The sequence below is a fragment of the Gymnodraco acuticeps genome, unplaced genomic scaffold (assembly GCF_902827175.1).
Source record: "Gymnodraco acuticeps unplaced genomic scaffold, fGymAcu1.1, whole genome shotgun sequence".
In the NCBI taxonomy this organism is placed as follows: domain Eukaryota; kingdom Metazoa; phylum Chordata; class Actinopteri; order Perciformes; family Bathydraconidae; genus Gymnodraco; species Gymnodraco acuticeps.
Genome location: NW_022991389.1, coordinates 35,001 through 62,155, shown reverse-complemented (window position 1 = coordinate 62,155; position 27,155 = coordinate 35,001). Strand labels below are relative to the sequence as shown.

The following is a 27,155-nucleotide window of genomic DNA, read 5'->3' as shown; positions in this document are numbered from 1 at the left end:
TGTGAAATCAGGACATAAAGCAATAATGAATCATATCAGCTTTGAATGGGCCTTATAGTTCAATCCAATGTATCCCAATAATACTTAATTGATGGGTAGACATGAAATTGTGACATGAGCTCTATTGTCTAATCATTTCTAATCAAAGTAGCTCTGTTAAAATCTTGTTTTTTAAAAGCTGGCACCAAATATGGATCGTTTAGTAATGGATGAGGGTCGAAAGGAGCCTGTGTGGATCTTTAAATGGCTCCGAGATGATTTATGGTGGCAGTAACAAATGGGGCTGATCTTAATCAGAATTAGCTTCCGAGAAAAAGCCCTTAATGGCTTTCTGCTAAAATGAGAGGAGTTTGTTAAAAATGGAAGGCCAGACTCCCGGCCCGGCGGAAGATAACGGGAAAAGTTTCTCGATTGAATGCAGATGAGGTTTTATAATAACTAAAGATGCAGCAGGTCGGCTTTGTTCTGTTGTTTGTTAGTCGTTTACGGAGCTTAACAGGCTCAGTGTCGAACAGCGGGCTTTATATCTTCACAAGAGCATTGTGTATGGTTGACAACACACACACACACACACACACACACACACACACACACACACACACACACACACACACACACACACACACACACACACACACACACACACACACACACACACACACAAAGGAAATGCACATACACACGTTTGAAGTACAATCACACATAAAGGTTTTTATAAGGTTACATACACAAACACAGCGAGTCCGCCCACACGGGCTCACAGATTTAGACTTTAAAACACACACAGCAAACACACACACACACACACACACACACACACACACACACACACACACACACACACACACACACACACACACACACACACACACACACACACACACACACACACACACACACACACACACACACACACACACACACACACACACACACACACACACACACACACACACACACACACACACACATACATTCAAAAAGCGTAAGCTAAATGAAATGTAAAAGCGTAATTTAATGATAAAAAAACAAAACAACAAGCATACACACTATCACACAAACACAAGAATGAAGTACACACACATATACAGTCAGTGCACAGAAAACACACACTCAACTACACACACACACACACATACCAGGGAAAGACCTCACACTATAAGAAGACCCTACATGCATTCAAAGTACAGACACATACTGACACACACACATTCTGAAAAATAAGTATATATATATGATCAAAGAAAAACATGTATCACACGAACACACACCATTCAGTAGATACAAGAAGATGAACAGTCTTACAGAACACACACACACGCACACACACACACTCTCTCTAATGCCACAGTAATAGGGTTTCGAGGCTGTGTAAAGGGATTACTGCAATCCAATCAGGAGGTGCTGAGATCACCATGTGTCGTCCAAACACTGAATAATCCCCTTACTGCTGAGGGGGGGGGGGGGGGGGGGGGGGCTTACAGCTGCTAAAGGTGCTCAATAAATAAAAAGAAATAAGACTCTTCATCCATTGTGGCTCTGGCGCACCTGTGGAAACTGCAGCAGTGAAGAAGGAGGTGATGTAATGCGTCAAAAGCGACTAAAAGGGAAAGTGGGATTCTGAGCCGAGAGATAAATGTATCAAGTGTTCAGACCTCATCACTGTTTCGATTCTACACTACATTTCCCAGAATGCACCTGTTTGTCTAACTGAACGAGTGTTAATGACGCTTGTTGTTGCTGCTAGCGTGTTTTAGAGAATTGTGTGCATGTAAATGGTCTGCAAACGTTAAAATAGAGGCATACATGACAACAATAAAACCGAAAATGAGCATATGTCCACTTTCAAGAACATACAACTTCTCATTCTGTATTTAGTTTCTTTTTTCTATTTGCTAATATTCATTTTCTTAGGAAATAAGGCACCTTAACGTGAGACATGAGAATATTAGCTCGTGACGCCCAGTATGATTGAATTAGGATTTAAGCTACAAAATATTTAATATACCATTTAATGTTTCATGCTATATATTTAAATCAAAAAACCCCTAAAAGTGTCTTGTGTTTCCTGAACAAGTCGGTTATTCTAACAACACATTAGTTCTAGTTTTGTATGATCAAAAATATTGCTCATTTTTCTACATCGTGTAACCAATCTTCATCAATCACTCTGCGTCCATCCATCACTTCCTGTCCTACTTTTATTTAAACGCTTACATCATCCTGACACACCAGTCTAACTCCTCCACGGCTGAATGCTTTTTCCTCCTCGTCAAAGTACATCTAGAGCAATTTTAAGAAGCATTTCCTGAAGCCTGCCGTACCAAAAGCACCACAACAAATTCCCAACTCAGTTAATCTCACCGGAGTCTCTCTCTGCAGGATAATCTGTAACACTTACTGAAGCGGCAACAAAAGACAAGATAATGTGCTTTATATACAGAGTCGACTAATCCTCTTAAGACACAAGCAGAGAGGATGTAGAAGAAGGGGGGAGGGGTTGCTCCCATGGGACAAAGTAATACATTAAGATAAGATGGTGAAAGCTGTTTCTCCTCAAATTAAAATCAGTGGGTGGAGGATGACAGGGAATCTGCTCGGAAAGGCAATCATTGTTTTCTTTTAGTGGAGGAGGCGCCGAGATTTTTTATTAATTGTTCAACAGTTGCCTCACATGGCGGCGCCAAGCTCCACTCACTTTGTGATGGATTTGCTCTCTTGCTGTGACGGAGCTCCGGAGAAAAAAAATGTCTCGAAAATGTCGACTGGGTCTCTTTTCTGTTGCCGTTAAACTCTGCTCAGTCTCTAGTTGATGTCATGATGTGAATCTAAAAAGTGACAGCTAGACATGCAAAAGGGAAATAAGAGCAGTATGAAAAAGGTAATGTTTGCTCTTATTGAAAGAGAAAAGAAAGAGACGAAGGAAAGGGTCAAGTCCTGCTCAAAGTCAATGTTTTTTTTAATGTGTATTTGGTTGTTAGTGTGAAATACGAGATTTCAACATTTTGTTCTACGACTTAAAACACGAGGTTCCACACAAGTGTCTAAATGAGACGACTAAACGACATCACGCCCAACATTAGCCTCCTTTAGCTTAGCGGTGGTGTCGTGAAGTCATGTGACCGTGCTGTAGTTCCTTTATAGCCCAACATTAGCCTCCTTTAGCTTAGCGGTGGTGTCGTGAAGTCATGTGACCGTGCTGTAGTTCCTTTATAGCCCAACATTAGCCGCCTTTAGCTTAGCGGTGGTGACGTGAAGTCATGTGACCATGCTGTAGTTCCTTTATAGCCAAACATTAGCCGCCTTTAGCTTAGCGGTGGTGACGTCAAGTCATGTGACCGAGCAGTAGTTCCTTTATAGCCCAACATTAGCCGCCTTTAGCTTAGCGGTGGTGACGTGAAGTCATGTGACCGTGCTGTAGTTCCTTTATAGCCCAACATTAGCCGCCTTTAGCTTAGCGGTGGTGACGTGAAGTCATGTGACCGTGCTGTAGTTCCTTTATAGCCCAACATTAGCCACCTTTAGCTTAGCGGTGGTGACATGAAGTCATGTGACCGTGCTGTAGTTCCTTTATAAACAGTGTTTAGCTGCAGTTTGCTTCACTATGTGTGGAGCTGTCCAAGGCGCTGAAACACACCAACAGCTGTATCCATTACATAATCCCATTTCTCTTCCTTCACAGCAGTAACTGCTAACATTAAAAGGAGAGAAGGGGAGTTCACAGCTCCCTCACATTAACTACAGATCACACATTATCACTTGATGTGTTGATGAGATCTAGACTCCTCTCAGCTCCCTCCATGGAATACAAACATGCAGTTAAATGTGCCGACAACTTCTCATCAGCAGGAAGACAGCTAATGTGCATTTAGAAGGTTTTAATGGTATTAAACAGTCAAGCAGTTGTGTGGGGTAGGCTATGTGTATTATCCTTATATTTAATGGACCTTTTCACAGACTCTCTGCTGAGTCTCTTGTGTAGCAGAGTAACATCTAAATGTGTTTTTTATCTGACTTTCCTGCATGAGGACCCCAGTTTATGTTGGTGTTAGGTCATTTAATTCTAGTATGTATTCAATATATATGCACGATAAACTTTTTATATATCTCGTAAAAATATAGTCAAATAACCGCGCAGAGCTCTCAGCCCGTAACTGATAAGAGCAAAGACATTTCGATCTCGTATGAGAAGAGGAGGAGATTACAAATCAGAGACAGTGACAATAAAGATATTTATTTATGACTTCGGAATAACTCGTTTTTAGATAAATACGCTGGCCCTGTTTAGGTGGCTTAAAAGGTGACTCCATACTTGTATGTCACTATTCTTTTCTTGGCCAAGCCTTTTAATAAATCTAAGTATCATAAAAACATCAGATCCGGTTTCTCAAGCTTTTTTGTTTCCAGTCAATAGCCGCGTTCACACCGCAGTACTTTTCCCACTTTACTTCCGATATACAGTAGTACCACACCAAAGAAATCCGGAACAAAAACTAGTTAATGAGAACCTTTTGTACCCCCTTTTCCGTCCCTGCTAGAGAGCAGGGACTTTCGTGGGAGAAAAAGGTCCCTGTGTCTGATTGGCTGGGCGGATTGCAAACCACGCCAAGGAAAACTCCCAAAAAGGTTTGTGAAGCCGCCATTTTATTATCCTCGCATTAGCATTATTAGCATTAGCCCAGCGCAGAAACGCAGAGAGACTAACTTATGGCAACACAAAATAAAACATGGGAGCGGTGGAGATGAGGAGGTGTCGGCGTTCTGGTGATTTACTCGGAAGGCTTCAGTAGAAGCTGCTGGGACTCCCAGCAGCTTCTACTGAAGCCAGTCCCCAACTCCGGGGACTTCCGGCCGGGGACTTCGGGTGGCAGTATACGCCGTGAAGTTGTTTGCGGCCTGCCAGTAAACCCAAAGCAGAAGAAGAAGAAGAAGTGACGTCAGCGGCTTCATTTGCCTAATCCTCCCTCAGGGACTTATTCCGGTGTGAACGCGATCTGAGAACTAAAGAGTTCTCATGAACCTTTGTGGGGAAAGTACTGCGGTGTGAAAGAGCCTAATGCTCCTAAAAACACTGAAAACACTCAAACGTTGACATGAAAATTAAAAGTATTATGTCAACAGATTTCACATACTTGTTTGAGGTTAGAAATGATAACAACATAAATCATGTTCAACTTAATATGATTGCTTTCCATTAACCTTTGTCAATTTGCTGACATACATTTAATTAAAATCAACGTTTCAGTTCTTCAGAGCATGTTAGGACTTTGGAGAGGATGTAAGTGCTGGCATCTTCATCTCACCTCCACAACATGTTATTAATCATGAGTCTGTGTCCTTCCCTCACTCCACTTACAAGTGTCTACATTATAGTACACTCAGTAATCAGTGTGACCAGACGGCGGCCCACACACCAAATGAATACTTAACGAAACACCAGCCACACTTCATTTCTCTCCTCTCATGTCTCTCTCTAAGCGATGCCGCCTCTGCAGAGACAAAGCTAACGCACTTGACGAAGTTCAGAACCTCGCTGTCTACAAAACTCAAATCTATTATCATCCGTGCGTGACCGCGGCGCATCAAACGCATGAATCGCACCCCGCTGTGGGCTCGTTTTCCAGAGGAACACTTTGGCAGGATGGAGTAAAACAACACAGCGCCTCTCTGCAGAAGGGAGTCGTTTTCTCCTGAACACAACGCGCTGAAAATCTCAAGGGTAATTAGTATATTTGTGCCTATTGAACACATCAAAGAGGGGTCTGTCACATCTCGCCGGCAGCTTCATAATGCACTGAGAGGAAGAGGAGGAGGAGGAGGAGGAGGAGGAGGTGGTGGGTGGGTGAAGTGAATGGCTATATATTGTAATTATACCAAGATAAATGAAACCGAGGTTCAATAGAGATTTTCATCTGCAGGAGAGGAGAGGAGAGGGAGAGGAGAGGAGAGGAGAGGAGAGGAGAGGAGAGGAGAGGAGAGGAGAGGAGAGGAGAAGAGAGGAGAAGAGAGGAGAAGAGAGGAGAGGAGAGGAGAGGAGAGGAGAGGAGAGGAGAGGAGAGGAGAGGAGAGGAGAGGAGAGGAGAGGAGAGGAGAGGAGAGGAGAGGAGAGGAGAGGAGAGGAGAGAGGGGACGCATGTCTAGAAACTGTGGGTGTAATGAGATGTACAGAAACAAAAAGGAGAGAGATGAAATGCAGGAATGCAACGAGTCAAAAGCATGCAGGAAAAAAATTAGACTTTCCTTTCTTTTCTTTTTACTTCCTGGACATCATTATTTTAATATATATATCCTGCTTGCTTTTGAAGTGAACGGTTATTTTGTGGTTTCTTTGTAATTATTGAGTGTTCTTGTATTTGAATGTGTTTTTTTATACCTCGGGACTGTGGGAAACAGTATTTCGATCTTTCTGTGTGTACAAAACATATTTTGAGATTGACAATAAAGTTGACTTTGACTGATAATGACACAACACGTGCGCTTCTATTGGCTAAGGGACGGGATATCTCTAAATCAAAATACAACTATGAACCTGAACAATGGGCGCCTGGCCGGAGCCGAGGTGCTGCTTAAGCTGCCCGGAGTCACATGGCCTCCGTGACTCTCTCCAAGCCCGCTGCAGGAAGGCTCTCGCCGGGATCCTTTCCCCTCGCCCATCCTCTCATGTTCTCGGTGTTATTTTGGGAATCGGCACAATAAAAGTGCCGTGGTTTTTGGAACCCTCGGACGTCTCTCTCTTTTCCTGTTGTGGCCTACGGGCCGGTTATAACATATAGTACATCAAATAAGGGTTATGTAATGTAAAAAGTAAAAACTATTGTGGTAGTTAAAGTTGAGCAAAATGGTGTGTAAGAAGCAAGACCTCAGAGAGTAGAACTCCTTCTCACTTGATGGTGAGCCTTGGTGGAGGTCGTGAAGCGGTCAATGTGACGGAACGCCTCCAGGCCACGTGTGCGGAAGTAAAATAATTGTTAGCAAAAAGAGTTACAGGCACGTACGCGGAGAAATAATGAAACGCATGCGGAAAAAAGTTACAACAAAGAGTCGGGGAGTGGCGTAGCGACTTTCATCAAGGTCAACCAATAAGAAACAAGAAGGCTTAGTTATAAAATGCTAAAACGATGTTTGGTTAGCTAGTACCATCCCGGGGTCTGCTCGGACGTGTCGTTGATGAAGTAAAGTTCTTTTTGCACCAAACTCTGACTGCCTCCAGCGATTTCTTCAGAACCCATTAGAATTGTAAAATTACGAAGAAAGTTATAATGTTGAGAAGGAGGTCCGGACTTTTTCGACTTGCCTCGTGCGAGATCCTCCTCCGACAATGTCCTCTTTATAATATCAGTAGATTGCTAAATGCAGAAAAGCAATTGACGAGAAGAATAAAACACTTCCACTGGTTTGAAAAGAGATGCATGGATTTAAAAGTAAGACAAGTAGGAATTATAATGTTTTTTTAATAATAAGTACAAAATAAATCGTATTCAATCTGTCTTTGGAAAGACATACAAACAACCAGAAATGTAAAAAGCAATGCTGTAGGAATTTAAAGGCAAGAATAATTCAGTCTTTTCTTCATGCAATGTTCCTCATTTTGTAATATCAGCGTTGTTATTGGGGGATGAACTGAACCTGATAATAAGACTGAATTATTTCCACTTAATTATTCACTCTGACCTCATTTTAATGTAAGCCAACTTCTTCTTCTTGGGATTTAGGGGGGGTATTTTGTTTTGCTATAACCATTTAGCAGAGAGGGAGGTTTCCATCCCGCTAATGTAATTTTAAATTAACACAGAAGCTGCGGTAATGGTTCCTGGGAGCCGTTATCTTAAGTATGTCGATTTAAGAGTAGCTTCATCCGTCTCGTCCGTGCACTTCGTGGCCGCTTCTGTCCCAATTTTTCACGGATTTTTCTTTGCCTCTAGCGCACAATAACAACTGCAGCTCTGTTCAGTACCCCGCCTACACAGCTCTCCCTGGCACGGCTTGCACACAGGAGGGATGAGCGCAAAATAAGACATATTTTTAAGGCTGGAAAACTATTTGTTCTAAAGCATTCACTAATGAGGTCCTTCCTTAAAAATGTACTTCCTTTCTTTAGTAGTCCATTCGTTTCTGGTCAGACTTTTAGTCATTACATCAGTTAACCCTTAGATGCATAAGTGGGTCTTTTTTGACCCGGTGAGGTGGTTTTCTTGAAGTATCTTTGTAATTACATTTTTGTATCATTTCATATTCCAGCTATTCCTCAAAAAACATGTTTTGGATATCATGCCATTCAAATTTTAAATTTAAATTTTGTAAATTTTAAGAAATTGTAGTTTTTGTATTTCTACCCCAAGCTTCCATAAGTGGGTCAAAAATGCATTTCCTATGGGATCCTCTGGGAACCTTTGATTCTTATTACCTGTTGCTGTCAGGACTACATTCACTGTAGGACACACAGACGACATCACAAGTGACACCTCTCAGGAAGATTATTTTACACAGCAAGATTTGATACCTGTCAGTATAATAATAATACATTATATTTGTGGCTAATAAGGCTTTTCAAGGACTCATAATCACTTTACAATATAAGGGAAGGTTAGGGTGGGGGGGGGGACTATCAAACTTGATCAACCTGCATGGATTAATGGGGGGTGGGCTACTGGTGAGTAGACAGAGAAGAGATGAGTTTTGAAAAGGGACTGGAATACTGTGAGGGTCTCAGAATAGCGGAGATCTTTGCATCGAAAACCTTTTTTTTCTATAACTATAAATAGTGAAAAATTAAATATAAAATATTTCTAGTGTGAACCAAAATATAATACTAAATATTATATTATTATTAAGTGATTTTTCTTAACCAAAATGACAGAAATGAAAAAAACCCACTTATTATTCTAATACAGGTCCTTTTTGACCCACTTGTGGAAGAGTGTAGGTCCAGTCACTCGGGCATCTAAGGGTTAAACTGGCCCTATTGTGCTTTGTGTGGGTTCTCCATTTACTGTAGTGGTTTATGTAGGTTTTAGTGCATGTAAATGGCCTGCAGAGACTAAAATCCCTGTGTTCTGAGTTTCTCTCTCTGCCTCAAACGTCTCCATTGGACTCCTTTTGTATCACTATGTAACACAAGCGCTTCTATTGGCTAGCGCTCCAACACATTGGGATTCAAACAGTAATTACCTATACTAAAAGAGGCAATCATTGAAAGTTAAATGTGTGTTTTTTCAGCGACAGATCATTCTTTTAAATCCCACAATGCCAACATGTGTTTTAAATTCAGTTTAATCCTCTTCTTTTTTAAATGGGGAGTCATTTTGATGGAAATATGGAGGTGGATTAAATGTTCACATTAATGGCAGTCCCAGTGATTCAGTCAGGACACAAATACATTTTAAATCACGAGTCATCGCAGGATATTGAACAAAATCGAAACACAACCCTCAGCTTTAATGCATCCTTCAGGGGGGTCAAACTCAAATACTCAGTGGGCCAAAATAAAAAAAATGGGTACTAGTCGAGGGCCGGACTGGTTCAATGTTTATTACAGAACTTATTGAAATGAAAAGCTTAAATGATTGCCTATAAAAACAACATTAAACATTAAAGAGTAATTTGAAATTATCCTGCGGGCCGAAATGAAATCCACCACGGGCCTGATTTGGCCCCCGGGCCTTGAGTTTGACACATGTGCTCTAGATCTATCAGGTACAACTTTTCTAATGTCACCATCACAGCATCTTGTTTATTTTTGAGTTATTTACTAGGAATAAACCTATGAATTACTCTAAGAATGTGCCATTGACATTAACGGTGTTTACAATGTAACTTTTAGGAAATCCTAAAGTACTGTATTTTGTAGATTTGTTCATGTTTAGGATAAAGTGTCTTATAACACCGCAAGATAAGGGTGTCTGTGGGATGGGAAACAAACTGACCTGGGGTTTTATTAGGTCACTTTTATTAGGTCACTAATCAAGTGTTTATATTATAAGCAATAGCTTCAGCTCAGTAGGACACTCACCTTTTCTAGAAAGCTTCCATAGAAAGCTACCATGTCAGATAATCATATGTTGGCCTTTTTTGCAGCCAGATGTAGGAGAAATGTTAAGAAAAATGTAAAAAGCCAGAGGTAGAAAGCTGGTGGTGCCCTTGAGCAAGGCACAGGACTGAATCATCATGTTAATCACATAGCTATCATATGCCTCAAACAGTCCTGATGCTCTTCTAGGTAATCACACATCCTGTCATGAACTCAGCTTCAGTTGGGATGCCTTTGTTATCATGTTACTCTGATATTGGAAGAGGACATTCAGTATTCTCCCAACAGCTTTTTAAGAGGATATTCATTTGTGGACACTCACCAGGATCATGTGTCCGGTGGAGATGTCCATGTTGTGGTGAGCGGGCTCCTCGCTCCAGGAGGAGATGCTGCTGCGAGCCGAGGGGCTGACGGCCGGACCTCCATCGCTGAACTGAGACGACACGCTGTTGATCCTGGAGGAGATCGGCTCGCTGCGCTCCGTCGGAGGTTTCACCGCCATGCGCTGCCGACACAGCTCCTGCGGGAGAGAGGAGAGAAAAGGGGAGGAGTCAGGGCTGTCGTACGGTGACACGGCACATTTCAGGATGTCTGTAGACTGTTTTATGTTGGACAATCGGAAAGATCTCGCGTTTAAAGACATCGTGTTTTCACAGATGCTTGAGTTTTTTCAAAATGTAATTGTGAGACATTTTTCAATGACACTTATGATGAATAGTAAGTAATTAAGAAAAATGCTTAATATGTACAAGTTTTAGCCTCAACTTTACTCAAGCTATTAAACGTATTTCTCCTTTGATCGTCAATTGTCATTATCTGGTATTCAATAAGCTGACATATATAAATGAAACTATGATGAAATCAATCAGTTATTTAACCCTCCTATTGTCTTCGTTCCCCCCCCCTTACTTTGGTGTTCGCGGTCAAATTTGACCGGTCCTGTTTTAACTGCTATTACATTAACACAAAAACCATTAATCATCACCACATTTCATTTCACACCCTTTCAAACTGTACATATTGTATCAGACTACTGGTATACATGAACAACTGCAGTAAATATACAAAGAATAGACACTGAACATGTATTGCGTGTGCCAGGTGTGATCCATGTGGGGGGAGGGGCACATAAGAGCGGGAAATGTGTCAAATTGTTCTGTGTGTGTGTGTTTGTGTGTGTGTGCCAGGTGTGTGTGTGTGATCTGATCCGGATGGTTACTAATTCCTTTTCTTAATGGCGGTCATTTTTGACCGGGAACACCACGGGTGTTACAAAGTTGACTAAATCATCCAAAATTCAATGAAAGCCGTGATCAGCCATTTTATATGTTCAAATGTCTGCTGTGAAGGATATCATGAAGCCTGAATGCAATCGAACGTAAAACAAAAAAGTTATGATTGATGAAAGTAGTAAATCGGTCAGATTTGACCCGAAGACAACAGAAGGGTTTTAAAGCTAAATTCATAAAAATAAGTTACAAATGAACAAATGACGGTTTTAAATCCAATAAATGTATTTAAATCTAATTCACTGTTGCCCTTCACATTTTAACATCACTTTCATTCATCAAAACGCTCGTCTGTTAGTCGAAAGCTAAATGAATTAGTCAGATGTAGTTTTGTTTCTACGGCTACACATCTGCAGAGCTCCTAATTAATCATCTCATCTTGTAATAAAAGCTTTTTCATCAATATTCTGCATCAAATGATTCATTTATATAATAGTTACATACATAATAACTGGATGAATGTCTAATGAGTCTTTCCATTATGGACCTGATTAACTCCATTACTCACTGCGCTGATTTGGGATCAGTTTAATCTATGTCATGCCTTACCTGAAATACATCGAGTAGTAGAGCATGTGTAATATACTGTACCTTTTTTATATTATATTTTGGGCTTTCTGGTCTTTATAAAGTGGTCTAAGGAAAGATCACATTACACTTGTTATTGTACGTACAGTATATCTCCAAATCTGGTGACACCCCAATTTCTTCCCAATCTTTTGAGTTAAAACGGCAAATATTGAGTATTTCTTACTATTTTTGACCTTTTTATAAAAAAATAGGCTTAATTTGGTCATTTTCAGGTTCATATCTCTGTTTTCTATTTCTATTGGGACATGCAAAATACCAGATATTGATAAATTAACATTAAATAGTCGATTTCGGATGCTTCAATTAAGCTAAATATCAGCTGTAAAAATGTGTCTTCCTGTTGTTGTTGTTAAATACAAATCTGTGTGTCAGTCCTTAAGCAACATGGAGCAGAACACACTGCATTGTGGGAGTTTTTAGTGTGGGAGGGGAACATACGATTTATATTTAATAATACAATAATTTCCACATCTTGTGATAAATAAAGATTCTATCTAGCTATCTATATCTCAGCGAGCTCTTTTACGATGTTATTAAAACTGATTCAAAATGATCTCCTCTCTTCATCAGGAGGGGGGAGGCGCCATTTTAATAACCGTGGTTTATGATCTGAAGAGAGTCTGTTGTGGAGTTTTGTCTCAATCTTGCCTTTTAATTGGGTTTATGCTCTTGATAAGTGAGAGTTTTATAGGTTTTAGTGCATGTAAATGGTCTGCAGAGGATAAAATCCCCCCCGCCCCCCCCCCCCGCCTGAAACGCCTCCTTTGTTGACTTCATATTGACATCATTATTTAACACTTGCGCTTCTATTGGCTAGTCCTCCAACACATTGTACGTCTCTAAGACATCTGGTCGACCAATCACAACAGAACCGACCAGCTAACCAATCAGAGCAGACTGGGCTCTGGTTTCAGACGGAGGGTGAAAAGAGGTGCTGCAGCACATTAAAGCATGGAGACATGTCCCAGTAGAGACCCTACATGCTGATATACACCTGAACATCAGCAGGAGAGGACTCTTTAAAGTAGAGACACTAGATACTGATATACAACTGAACATCAGCAGGAGAGGACTCTTTAAAGTAGAGACACTACTGATATACACCTGAACATCAGCAGGAGAGGACTCTTTAAAGTAGAGACACTAGATACTGATATACACCTGAACATCAGCAGGAGAGGACTCTTTAAAGTAGAGACACTACATACTGATATACACCTGAACATCAGCAGGAGAGGACTCTTTAAAGTAGAGACACTAGATACTGATATACAACTGAACATCAGCAGGAGAGGACTCTTTAAAGTAGAGACACTACTGATATACACCTGAACATCAGCAGGAGAGGACTCTTTAAAGTAGAGACACTACATACTGATATACAACTGAACATCAGCAGGAGAGGACTCTTTAAAGTAGAGACACTACATACTGATATACACCTGAACATCAGCAGGAGAGGACTCTTTAAAGTAGAGGCACTACTGATATACACCTGAACATCAGCAGGAGAGGACTCTTTAAAGTAGAGACACTACATACTGATATACAACTGAACATCAGCAGGAGAGGACTCTTTAAAGTAGAGACACTATATACTGATATACAACTGAACATCAGCAGGAGAGGACTCTTTAAAGTAGAGACACTACATACTGATATACAACTGAACATCAGCAGGAGAGGACTCTTTAAAGTAGAGACACTACATACTGATATACACCTGAACATCAGCAGGAGAGGACTCTTTAAAGTAGAGACACTACTGATATACACCTGAACATCAGCAGGAGAGGACTCTTTAAAGTAGAGACACTACATACTGATATACACCTGAACATCAGCAGGAGAGGACTCTTTAAAGTAGAGACACTACATACTGATATACACCTGAACATCAGCAGGAGAGGACTCTTTAAAGTAGATACACTACATACTGATATACACCTGAACATCAGCAGGAGAGGACTCTTTAAAGTAGAGACACTACATACTGATATACACCTGCACATCAGCAGGAGAGGACTCTTTAAAGTAGAGACACTACATACTGATATACACCTGAACATCAGCAGGAGAGGACTCTTTAAAGTAGAGACACTACATACCGATATACACCTGAACATCAGCAGGAGAGGACTCTTTAAAGTAGAGACACTACATACTGATATACACCTGAACATCAGCAGGAGAGGACTCTTTAAAGTAGAAACACTACATACTGATATACACCTGAACATCAGGAGGAGAGGACTCTTTAAAGTAGAGACACTACATACTGATATACACCTGAACATCAGCAGGAGAGGACTCTTTAAAGTAGAAACACTACATACTGATATACACCTGAACATCAGGAGGAGAGGACTCTTTAAAGTAGAAACACTACATACCGATATACACCTGAACATCAGCAGGAGAGGACTCTTTAAAGTAGAGACACTACATACTGATATACACCTGAACATCAGCAGGAGAGGACTCTTTAAAGTAAGAGTATAATACCAGAAATACTTTGTTGTCTGGCATTCAAAATGTACTCAAGTTAAAGTTATTAAAAAGCGTCTATACTTTATATTTCTGTCTATGTTGATAACTTACACCGTACATTATTGCAGCAGGAGATTCAGCGACGCTTTAGAAAACTCTGCTTTTAAATCAGGTTTTGAATCTAACATGTTGGAGGTGAATCCATTCTCTAAACTGCATTATCTTTGAAGATAAATAAAGGCGGATAAATGTTAACCTGATGGATCACCAATACTCCAGAGAGCTCTGTTTAAATTGATCTGATTTAAAAAATAATAATTTAAATGTATGAAAACAAATGTCTGTCTGGAGAGGAGGAACTCAATCTCAGAATGAACGGCAGCTTTGAAAAGACAGACGTTATGCAACTATTGTTAGCAAGGCAACGATCAGGAATTTCAATTCCTTGAAACACGACAAAAAAACAATCTAGGTTTTAGTAAATCATGCTAATCAGAATTTTCTTTATTTTCTGAAGGTATAATGTTGGTAGTTGGGCATTAAAAACTTTAATTAAGATGTTCCTTTTGAACCAGGAACTCCACTGAAGCATGAGAGGGAAGTGTAACAAATACAAGTTGAATACAACTGTACATGTGCACATGACTCGGTGTATGAGTAAAACTAAACGGTTCTAAACCTGAATCTGATGTTTATGTAAATCAGTGTGTGTGATCAGCTTTAAGGGGGCACGTGTCTCACCATCACCCCCCCCCCCCCTGCATGAATAAAGGTTCAAACAAAACCCCCCTCTCTTGGGCGCCATGAAAGGGAACGCACTTGGCGCCACAGGAGCGTTTTAAATCAGCGTGTGCGCCCCCTCTTCATTAAGACCCCACTAATGGGCAGGAGGAGTGTGTTTGGGGGGGGGCGGGGGGTCACGGGGGCCTCTGTTTACACGGCCCTCTGACCACAACAAATGCAGGGCCCTTCATTAGAAAGAAAACAAATGAATAGGAGAGGCAGCACGGTACAATATGGGGGAGTGGAGGGGGGGCAAGGAAAGACCTGACACTGATACCAACATGTCCAACAAACTCATTCAAACCTTAACACTTTTTTATTTGCTCTTTTTCAAGCAAAATATGAATTGACTAAAACTTTAAGTGTCAGATTTCAGATTTACAGTGAAATACATGCATTTATAAACATTTCTAAAACAAGTGACTATGATTTTACACTCGCATTCAACATATTTAACATAAAACCATCTATGAGTGTGTGTGTGTGTGAGTGTGTGTGTGTGTGTGTGTGAGGCCTAAAAAAGGTGCCAAGGGTGAGTGTGTGTAAGCATATATATGTGTGTGTTTGTGCATGTTTAAGTGTGTTTTATGTGTGTGTATGTGTGTGTTTGTCCATGTTTAAGTGTGTTTTATGTGTGTGTTTGTCCATGTTTAAGTGTGTTTTATGTGTGTGTATGTGTGTGTTTGTCCATGTTTAAGTGTGTTTTATGTGTGTGTTTGTCCATGTTTAAGTGTGTTTTATGTGTGTGTATGTGTGTGTTTGTGCATGTTTAAGTGTGTTTTTATGTGTGTGTATGTGTGTGTTTGTCCATGTTTAAGTGTGTTTTATGTGTGTGTTTGTCAATGTTTAAGTGTGTTTTATGTGTGTGTATGTGTGTGTTTGTGCATGTTTAAGTGTGTTTTATGTGTGTGTGTGTGTGTATGTGTGTGTTTGTGCATGTTTAAGTGTGTTTTATGTGTGTGTGTTTATGTGTGTGTTTGTCCATGTTAAGTGTGTTTTATGTGTGTGTATGTGTGTGTTTGTGCATGTTTAAGTGTGTTTTATGTGTGTGTGTTTATGTGTGTGTTTGTGCATGTTTAAGTGTGTTTTATGTGTGTGTGTTTTATGTGTGTGTATGTGTTTGTCCATGTTTAAGTGTGTTTTATGTGTGTGTGTGTGTGTGTGTGTATGTGTGTGTTTGTGCATGTTTAAGTGTGTTTTATGTGTGTGTATGTGTGTGTTTGTCCATGTTAAGTGTGTTTTATGTGTGTGTATGTGTGTGTTTGTCCATGTTTAAGTGTGTTTTATGTGTGTGTGCGTGTGTGTATGTGTGTGTTTGTCCATGTTTAAGTGTGTTTTATGTGTGTGTATGTGTGTGTAAGCATATATATATATATGTGTGTATTTGTGCATGTTTAAGTGTGTTTATGTGTGTGTAAAACATATGTGTGTGTGTTTGTCCATGTTTAAGTGTGTTGTATGTGTGTGTAAAACATATGTGTGTGTGTAACAGCCAGAATCAAGGAGGTGAAGTAGTGTGCTTACATTATTTATATGTGGTCATTTTCAAGAAAAACTGAAATCCACTAACACGAAAATAAGTTACAAAAATGTTAAAATTAGGGATAAAAATTGACGTGGCTTGGATTTAATATTAATCCCAGAAAAGGTATTGTTCAATTAATCGTAATGGCATGTATTATACTTGTAATCAATGAAATATATACTTTAATTGAGGCATGTTGTTATCAGCATTTGTCCGGGCGAGGAAACGACACAGAGCAGACAGAGAAGGAATGGGAGGTTTTGTTTGCTGGTTTAATCTGAACTGAGACTGGAAAAGTGTTTTCACTCGTTCTGTGGCGGAGTAAAGACGGCGTTATCCTGCCTGTGGAGATCCTCCAGATTAAATGGAGACACAGAGGGAAAACAGGCAGAGTGTGAGAAAGAAAAAGACATCTTAGCAAGTCATTTAATCTGCTGTTGTGTGTTACAAAGTGAGGGAAATATCTCCACGAGTTTCCAAAGCACTTTAAGAAATGTCATGGTGCGGGCGATGATATCTTTAAATAGGATCATATTCAAGATCATTATCTCCTGCATTGGTGGAAACAACATGGGGAAGGTTCAACTGCAAAAGAGTAGTGGAGAGTTTCACACACACACACACACACACACACACACACACACACACACACACACACACACACACACACACACACACACACACACACACACACACACACACACACACACACATACCATGTATACATCACTTCAGGGGACATTACATTGACTTACATGCATTTCCTGGAGACTTATCCTAACCTTAACCATAACCAACACATGCCTAACCCTAACCTTACCCTTACCCTAACCAAGTCTTCACCCTAAAATTAATGATCCCCCTCATGGGGACCTCCAATTTGTCCCCATAAGGGAAGCCAGTCCCCACACATGACTGTGTAAACAGATGTAGGTCCCCACAAGTATAGTAATGCTAGACCACACACACACACACACACACACACACACACACACACACACACACACACATACACACACACACACACACACACACACACACACACACACACACACACACACACACCTCCTCTGTCGACGCCTGTCAATCAATGTCTCCTTTGTCAGTGTCGGCCAATCCCATGTCGCTGTTTCCCGGGGATCGTTTGATTGACAGGCAGGGGAGCAGAGAGCTGGAGGTGGAGGGGATTAGAGTCGATCAGGGGGAAAGGGTGTGTGTGTGTGTGTGTGTGTGTGTGAGTGTGTGTGTGAGTGTTTGAATTGAGGCGTACAACAATGGCACCAAGGACAAAATAACATGAAATGTTTACTATTTCTTGTTGCACTATTATTTTTTACATTTATTTAATATCTTGTTAGATTATTGGAACAATCTAAGACTCAAGCTGTTCAAGAACATGTTTAGTATCTTTTAAATTAATTCCGCGATAAGTAGAGATAATTGTATACATTTATACAAATTGCCAATTCAAGAGATTTGTTAACTCAAGTTTTTAAGGCAGCAACTTATTTTCCAATTAAGTATTTATAAACATATTTAAATGTGCAGTTGTTTTTCATTACACTATACAGTATTCAAATTAACATTGTGTTATCTTATTTCACCCTACATGCATATAGTGGACCTATAACTGCATTATACTTGCACTACTTTCCCTTTTCTCTTGCACTATACATTCCTTTATTTATATTTCTTAAGTAAATTGAATGTTTCACTGTTGGAGGAGCTTCAGACTTCATTTCAAAAACTGTAACCCTTATGCTTATAATAACAATAACGCCTGTGCATCTTGAATCTTGAGTGAGTGTGTGCCTGCATAAATGTGTGTGTGTGTTGGTGGATGTTAATGTGTGTTTGCCGGTGTGTGTGTGTGTGTTTGACAGCCAGTGTGAAGGAGACGCAGCAGTACGGCCGTCAGGCAGCCTGCCGCTTCCTGTCTGCTTTAATTGCATGTAGCCCTGGAGACACACACACACACACACACACACACACACACACACACACACACACACACACACACACACACACACACACACACACACACACACACACACACACACACACACACACACACACACACACACACACACACACACACACACACACACACCCAGGGAAGCCCTCTACACAGCAGTGCTGACAAAGAGACGAGGCTTACACGGCTAAGATGGGGCTGAACACTGAAGTCTTTCACTGAGGAGACTCGATAAAGCTGACGGAGGAGAGAGAGTCTCCCCCCTCCTCCCCCCTCCTCCCCCCACATATAAGCAACATGAGCGTTTTTTTGTTTGAGGAATAATGCGTAAACACAGACTTAACGTGTGTGTTTTAATTTGCATTTTCCAATTAGAGGGAACATCGGGGGCAAGGAACCGTGAAGATACGTTTGTCACTCTGAGGAAAAGCTCATATTTGATGTAGATAGAGGGGAGGTGGATCGTTAAAATGTCAGCCTGTCATTGGACGTGTTGACTGACAGACTTTTAGAAACAGCCTTTCATTGAGTGACAATGTTATATTTCATTTAGCTGGAGCTTTCAAAAAGACAGAATCCTGCATTAGCTTTCAATAAGCCAAACCATTGTGCATCGGCTTCAAGTAAGCTTCCTAAGTGCTCCACGCAGAAGAGAGACTAATTTGAACGTATTATCATGTTCAGTTTAAATACTGTGGCTGCTGTTATCAAGGTGGAGCGAGCACCATTTTGGAGCCAGGGTAGAAAAGCAGGCGTGTTTTTTGTAGTTAATGTTAATTCAATGTTTATCTACATTATTAATATCAATCCCCCAGGAAGAGTGCAGGCACATCTCCGTAGCGGACGAATGGTTTTACTTACTTTTGTTTTATAATATATTCAAACATTAGACTAAGCATGGTTGATATTAGAATGTACTTTTGTTAGGAATCATTTAGGTCGGTTTTTGGCAGAGAAAGCCATTTAGTTTTCTTTGTTTTTTGAGTGCAGATGTGTTTGACTATGGGTAGAGATATATATATTTGTTTACATTACTTGTTAGACGCTTTTATCCAAAGCGACTTACAAACTCAATACTGAGGTCAATCCCCACAGGAGCCATTTGTGGTGAAGTGTCTCAGGGACACAACGACATGCTGACTGCAGTGGGGTTTGAACCTGTGCCCCCCTGAACCCAACACCAACCGAATTGTTGACATATACTGTATGTCTAAGAGTGTGCAGAGGGTCAAATTGGACCCATTTCTAAATGTGATTATGTCAGAAAGAGGGGTGATGTCAGCTAGTTGCCAGAAAAATAACATAATTAGAACTACTTTCATTGAATTAAGCGTGTATTGCTTAAATTAAAAGCATCTGCCGTCATTATGTGCTGCCATTAAAACAATTCAATGGTTTCACAACAGAATAAAGTGTCCATCGAGACATGTTCCTGTAATCCAGGCAAATAATGCACATTTTAATGCCTTTTATAACTCAAAATGTTGGTTTGGTTTTGCGTAATTGACGTCTATTGAGCATATATTTGACATATTTGATAACAGATGATAAAACTTGGTGGTAATGAGTTGGAATAAAGTTGGCTTCAAAGGTGTAACCAATATTTGGGTTATTATTTATACTATTAGTCAAACAAGGACTAAAGTTGCACAGCTGACAACATGAAGGTTAATTAAACATCCTTGTTGTTTCCAAAAAGTCTATAAAGTGAGTTATTTCTCATCATTTTGAATCAATGTTCATCCCAATTAGCCAGAAGTACACTCTGAAAATGATGATCATCCTGAATTATAAGTCTCTGGTGTGGAGGTAAACCTCTGACGCAGCAGCAGCTCAGTCTATTTCAGGAGTTTAAAAATCCCCAGAGGAGGGGGAGAGCATGAAATGTAAGCACTTAGGGGAAGGGGCCGGGCTCATTATAAAATCGATGCCCACAGGACCACTCTCATTTAAAAACATGCTGGGAGAAAAGGTCAGAAGGAGAGAGACGGAGAAATCTCAATTTAATTCTTTGCTCAAAAAGCCACTTAATATTGGCTTGTGTAAATTAAATTTCACACCCCGCTATTCTGGCCAAAGGATAATTACAGCAAGCAGAGGAGAGGGGGGGGGGGGGGGGTACTCAAAAAACCTGTTGGATTGGTAAAATGGCTTCATATGTCAAACAACAAATTATAGCAGCAATCAGCATAAATCCAGTCTAAAAACACACGGTTGTTTTAAGAGGCCCCGTTATATTGAACTTTATGATTGAAAAAAGGATTTCTGCTATAGTTATGTTATATTTGTCAGACTTTTCCTATTATTTTATAAGGAAAAAGAAAAAACACTCGTTCGGTTGAACTTGTAACGACCAGTAAATCAATGCAATGTGGTAACAAGGGGTCGCAACAATTGCAGGACTTAATTTGAAATAGAAATTGTCAAAAACATTTGGGAACCAACCGTCTTATCAAACCAAATCCTGCATGGTTTATGAGAGTAGCAAAAGAACGGTGGTGACGTGAAGTCATGTGACCGTGCTGTAGTTCCTTTAGAGCCCAACATTAACTTTTTACTTCTGGAGATTGTATTTTACGCTTCAAAATTCATCAAGTGGTGTTAGTAGTGGGAAGTACAAATACTTTGTTACTGTACTTAAGTATACTGTTCTGGTATCAGTACTTTACTCCACTACTTTTTACTTTTACTTCTTACATGTTGAACTCAAATACCTGTACTTTCTACTTCTTACATGTTGAACTCAAATACCTGAACTTTCTACTTCTCTCATGTTGAACACAAATACCTGTACTTTCTACTTCTTACATGTTGAACTCAAATACCTGTACTTTCTACTTCTTACATGTTGAACTCAAATACCTGTACTTTCTACTTCTTACATGTTGAACACAAATACCTGTACTTTCTACTTCTTACATGTTGAACTCAAATACCTGTACTTTCTACTTCTTACATGTTGAACACAAATACCTGTACTTTCTACTTCTTACATGTTGAACTCAAATACCTGTACTTTCTACTTCTTACATGTTGAACTCAAATACCTGTACTTTCTACTTCTTACATGTTGAACTCAAATACCTGTACTTTCTACTTCTTACATGTTGAACTCAAATACCTGTACTTTCTACTTCTTACATGTTGAACTCAAATACCTGTACTTTCTACTTCTTACATGTTGAACTCAAATACCTGAACTTTCTACTTCTCTCATGTTGAACACAAATACCTGTACTTTCTACTTCTTACATGTTGAACTCAAATACCTGTACTTTCTACTTCTTACATGTTGAACACAAATACCTGTACTTTCTACTTCTTACATGTTGAACCCAAATACCTGTACTTTCTACTTCTCACATGTTGAACTCAAATACCTGTACTTTCTACTTCTTACATGTTGAACTCAAATACCTGTACTTTCTACTTCTTACATGTTGAACACAAATACCTGTACTTTCTACTTCTTACATGTTGAACTCAAATACCTGTACTTTCTACTTCTCTCATTTCCCAAACAGCTGGTTCCTTTAGTCTGAATGTGTGTTTGGTGCGTGATCATTATTCTTTAGAGTCATTGCGTGCCTATTGATTTGAACACGATCCATGTATCCATCATTTCCTGGTCTTCTCTAAAGAAGAGGGACCAATGGAAACGTTGTCATGTTGCCGTTGTTCAGCATGGAAACATTCATTAGCTAACAATGACATTATTGTTCTATTGATATAAAGGGAGGTCAGGTACTCTTTAAAACAGCTGCTAGTTATGGGTACTTTTTACTGAAGTACATTTCAAAGCCTCTTTACTTTGACTTAAGTAAAGAAGTTTAGTCAGTACTTCTACTTTCACCAGAGTATTTTTAAGCACGAGTATCTGTACTTCTACTTAAGTAAAGGATGTGCTTGTCTCCTACCTGATAGGTGGAGGTAGCATCGTTCCCGGTGTCTGTTCCCAGGTTGGTGAGCTTCTCCTTCAGCTTGTGGTGGGATCGATGGCGGAGGCAGTAGATGACGGTGGAGCCTAGCAGAACGGCCACGATGCACAAGATGGAGACCACCGTGAGCACCAGGAACTTGGTGGACTCCGCCTGGCTGTACTTGGTGGGAATCTGCTTGATCTGGCTTTCCTGTGGACCAAAAAGAAACAGAAACAAAAGGTTAATAATATGGTTTTATTTTTTATATTTGATAAAAAAAATTGTGATTCTCTGTGCAGATCAAACAGGTACAGTGTGGTACTTTCACAGGTAAGATATACAGGAACAAATACTCACTCAGGGTTACAAATATGTGTTTTTGAAATATTGTATCAAAAATGAGCGATTCTCTGTGCGTTTATAAAATTACCATTTATCAAAGTCAACTTTATTGTCAATCTGTCAGTTTGTGTGTACAGACAGAGAGATCGAAATACCGTTTCCCACAATCCCGAATACAAATATATATAACAATATGTATATCCTATATATATACACAACAGACAATATTTACTTATCACAACATAATGTAAGTTTGCAGGCTGTTAAACTAGGATATCTGATCTTTGACGCTTGAGACAGACCGTATGTACTATTTCAAAGCAAATGTACTTTCACAGGTAATATACACAGCTCATATAAATACCACACATTATCATTTAGGTAAAGTATTTCAATTCATTGCACTTGATTGCAGTCAAACTCTTTTTTTATTGCAATACTTTTCCACAAATCCAGATGAAAATAGGGTCCATAAAATGTCTCATGATGGTCGAATAAAGAGGGGGGAAGCACAACTCTGTACCTTGAAGGAAACGATACGATAACAACGGGTTCAAGACCCTTTAAGGAACATTGGATCTGGGATTGCCTCTGCATTTCATTTTAAGATTTCACTGGTGCATAAAAACTGTCTGTCATTCGATGGAGTGTTTGATTGCAGACGTTCAGTGCTTTGAAACACATTCACCCCCCCCAGATTAAAGCAACCAAAATCACCATCATATTTAAATGTCACTGTGATTTCTCCAACTCCCGGACGTTGAAGGCTCTGATTGTCTTTGCTTCCTCTGATTTCCCCCCAAAAAAAACTTTACATGAAAGTATGAATCACATGGTTCCTTTTTGGAGAGACATAAATATGCATATCACTATGCTCGATGAAAAGTGCAATCACAAGCGTTTGTTCCACCATCTGTGCCCAGGACACACACACACACACACACACACACACACACACACACACACACACACACACACACACACACACACACACACACACACACACACACACACACACACACACACACACACACACACACACCGTTGTTTTTGGAGGGAATTTCCGACGGTTGTGAGTCGAGGCGACAGAAGTTCTGCCGTCTCGAGAAAGTGTCTCGCCAATTTCGACCTTTAATCTCGTGCGTGAGAACCAGATCCTTCAGCAAACAACTGGAGATGAAAGATTTCTTTTCACACGGTCCGCTGCTTCAACACAACGGACACGCACTGTAGGAAAACACTGCTTCTTGAGAGTGTGTAAAAAATTAATCGTGGAAGTAATTCCTATTGAACTGCGGCTCGAGCAGCTGTTGGTTTTCAGACCTGCTGAAGATAATGGGCCTGTTGCGTTCTACCTGACAACTAAAGAGTTAACAATAGGCGCCATAATTCCCCGTTATTACACACTGCGTAATGATCCTGACAACAAAGAGGAAAAGGAAGAAGAAGAGCTACAAATTGCAGCGCAGATGACAAGGCACACGATTCCTCCTGACACTGAATTACCAAAAGGAAATCGATGGCAAAAACACGTATTTTGGGGCGAGGAACAAGCGTCTTTGAGGCACAGTAAAAGATGTCCCCTCTTTACTGGCACAGAAGAGGAGTCTCTCGCTGAACATTCTGATAGTAACTTTATGCTGCAGGACATATTCTGTCCATTATCAGGTTCATATTAGTATGTCTCCATGGGACATGTCTCCATGGGACATGTCTCCATGGGACATGTCTCCATGCTTTGATGTTCACAAAGCTCTTTATTTCTCTCGTACTGCCTGTGCTGCAGCACCTCTTTTCACCCTCTGTCTGAAACCAGAGCCCAGTCTGCTCTGATTGGTTAGCTGGCTGGCTCTGTTGTGATTGGTCAACCAGCTTAGAGATGTCCCGCCCCTTAGCCTATCATGTACAATGTGTTGGAGCGCTAGCCAATAGAAGCATGAGTGTTTCATAGTGATGTCACTTTTTTGTAGAAGTGAACGAAGGGGTCCGATGGAGGCGTTTCAGGCAGGGGGGGGGGCAGAGAGATTTTAGCCTTTGCAGACCATTTACATGCACTAAAAGCTATATAACACACTACAGGAAAGGGAAGCCCAAAAAGCATAAAAGGGCCTCTTTAAAAAAATGTAGTGGAGTAAAAAGTACAATCAATGCTTCCAAAATGTCGCGGAGTAGAAGTATAAAGACGCATACAATGGAAAAACTCAAGTAAAGTAGAAATATGACATAATAGTACTTAAGTACTTGAGTAAATGTACTTAGTTACTTTCCACCACTGCCAATTAAGATATATTGATCAAAAGCTTTAAAGTGTTCGAGCAGTGCCGACGCCTCACAGGAAAGCAGCAGCAGGCTTTTTCTCGATTGTATGAAATTGTATGATGAAAACAAAATGAAAAAATCCCTGTCCATCGGTGGTGGAGGCCGCAGAGATTAGGCGTGGAGAGTTAATGGAAAGGAAGCTTTGGAAAGCAGTGGAAAAAGGGGGGGGGGGGGGGGGGACTGTCACAGAAACTCTGGGAGGTGCGAAAAAGATCCGCTTTGCACACGGATTGTTCAGGAATTCTTGTGAGTTTTTTTTTAGGGAGTGACCCCCCAAAAACCACTCGATGAGGCCCCCCCCCCCCCTCTATGATTTCATTCATTGCCTCTGCATTCAGCACCTGATAAAGAGTGCCCCGCAGAAAGAGAAGAATCCACAATGGGGGACAACAGTTGTTCGATGCTTTGTGGGGTGTCCAATTTGCTCGGGGAGCTCTAAGCCGTACTGTAAAAGCTGCCGCATAGTAATGTGCCGGCGCTGAAAGGAACCAGTGGGCGTCTCCGCACTATTCTCCCAGTGCGAGGGAGGAGATATAATCATTAAAGCAGCACAAAAAACTGAAGAAATACACAGAAAAGACTGAAAAAGTGGCTTTAATTAAATGTACGATATCTGCGAATTTCACAGAACTGTGTTAGGTTAGTGGAAAGCAATAATATTACGTTTAAATACTAAATATTAGGATCAAATTAGGTTTAAAATACATGGTGCTTAAAATGGGCCATTCTGCATATTGAGTACTTCTACTTTTGGTACTTACATTTGATGTTAATACCATTTTGAATGCACTACTTTTACTTGTAACTGAGTATTTTTACACTGTAGTATTTGATAATTTGAGTAAAAACTGAAACGTTGACATTTTGTTGACATACAATGAATTAAAGTCAGTTTTCTCAGTATCAGAGGTGGAAGAAGTACTCACATTATGCAACAGCTGCTAAACTACAGTGTAATAATACTCAAGTAAAAGTAGTGCATTCAAAATTGTACTTAAAGTAAATCAAAATATACTTTAAATACCAAAAGTAAAAGTACTCATTATGCAGAAGCACCATATATATTTTAAATATATTGTATTGTAATTATTGATGCATTAACGTGTGCATCTCTTCAATGTTTCACCTGTCAAAAGAGGGGTTTAATTAAATTACTTGATGTAATATCGGGTCATTTAACATATAATAATATATGATAGGGATTTAATTAATTTATATTTCGCTTTAATATTCAAAATCTGCAAAGTAATGAAATGTATTGGAGTAAAAAGTACAATATATGCCTCCAATGTAGTAAAAGTAAGAGTAGAACAATAGGAAAATACTCAATTAAGTACAAATACCTCAATGTTTGTGTACTTGTGTTCCACTGAGTTCAGTACATATACAATCTATAGTCTGTTCATAAATCAGTGATAAACACGAAGGCCTCTGCTCACATTAGATTTGAATGGCTGCAGATATTAATAATGCATTCGCTTTAAAGAAAAAAGCATATACAATTAATCGCATGTCTTTTTGTGAATGCATTGCTAATGGAAAAGAAAGGCATCAACAAAAGTCCATGTTTTCTGCTTTGGCAGGCGAACATTAACAATGCATTACTGCTGATTCCACTGCAATCATCTCCGGCCAAATGCGCTTTATTTTCCCGTCAAAATAAACTTCATTTGTCATTTCACTCCCGAGTCGACTCGCTGCTTTGTCAAATGAGGTTTCATGGAGAGGGATCGCATCTTTCTGCTCGAGTAATGGCCCATAATTCACGGCTCTAACTGTAACCGCTCAGTCATCACACACACACACACACACACACACACACACACACACACACACACACACACACACACACACACACACACACACACACACACACACACACACACACACACAC

At 40.0% G+C, this 27,155-nt stretch overlaps 1 protein-coding gene across 1 annotated transcript in view; it reads right to left on the bottom strand.

The window, feature by feature from the left end:
* The window catches only part of LOC117563169 (receptor-type tyrosine-protein phosphatase N2-like), a 72,496-nt gene that overhangs the window by 34,176 nt on the left and 11,165 nt on the right, over nt 1-27,155 (bottom strand). The window contains exons 2-3 of the mRNA XM_034241348.1: nt 22,598-22,810; nt 10,350-10,547 (exon numbers count right to left, since the gene is read on the bottom strand). Of these exons, the coding sequence (XP_034097239.1) occupies nt 10,350-10,547; nt 22,598-22,810 (411 nt within the window). The remainder of the gene's footprint in view (nt 1-10,349; nt 10,548-22,597; nt 22,811-27,155) is intronic.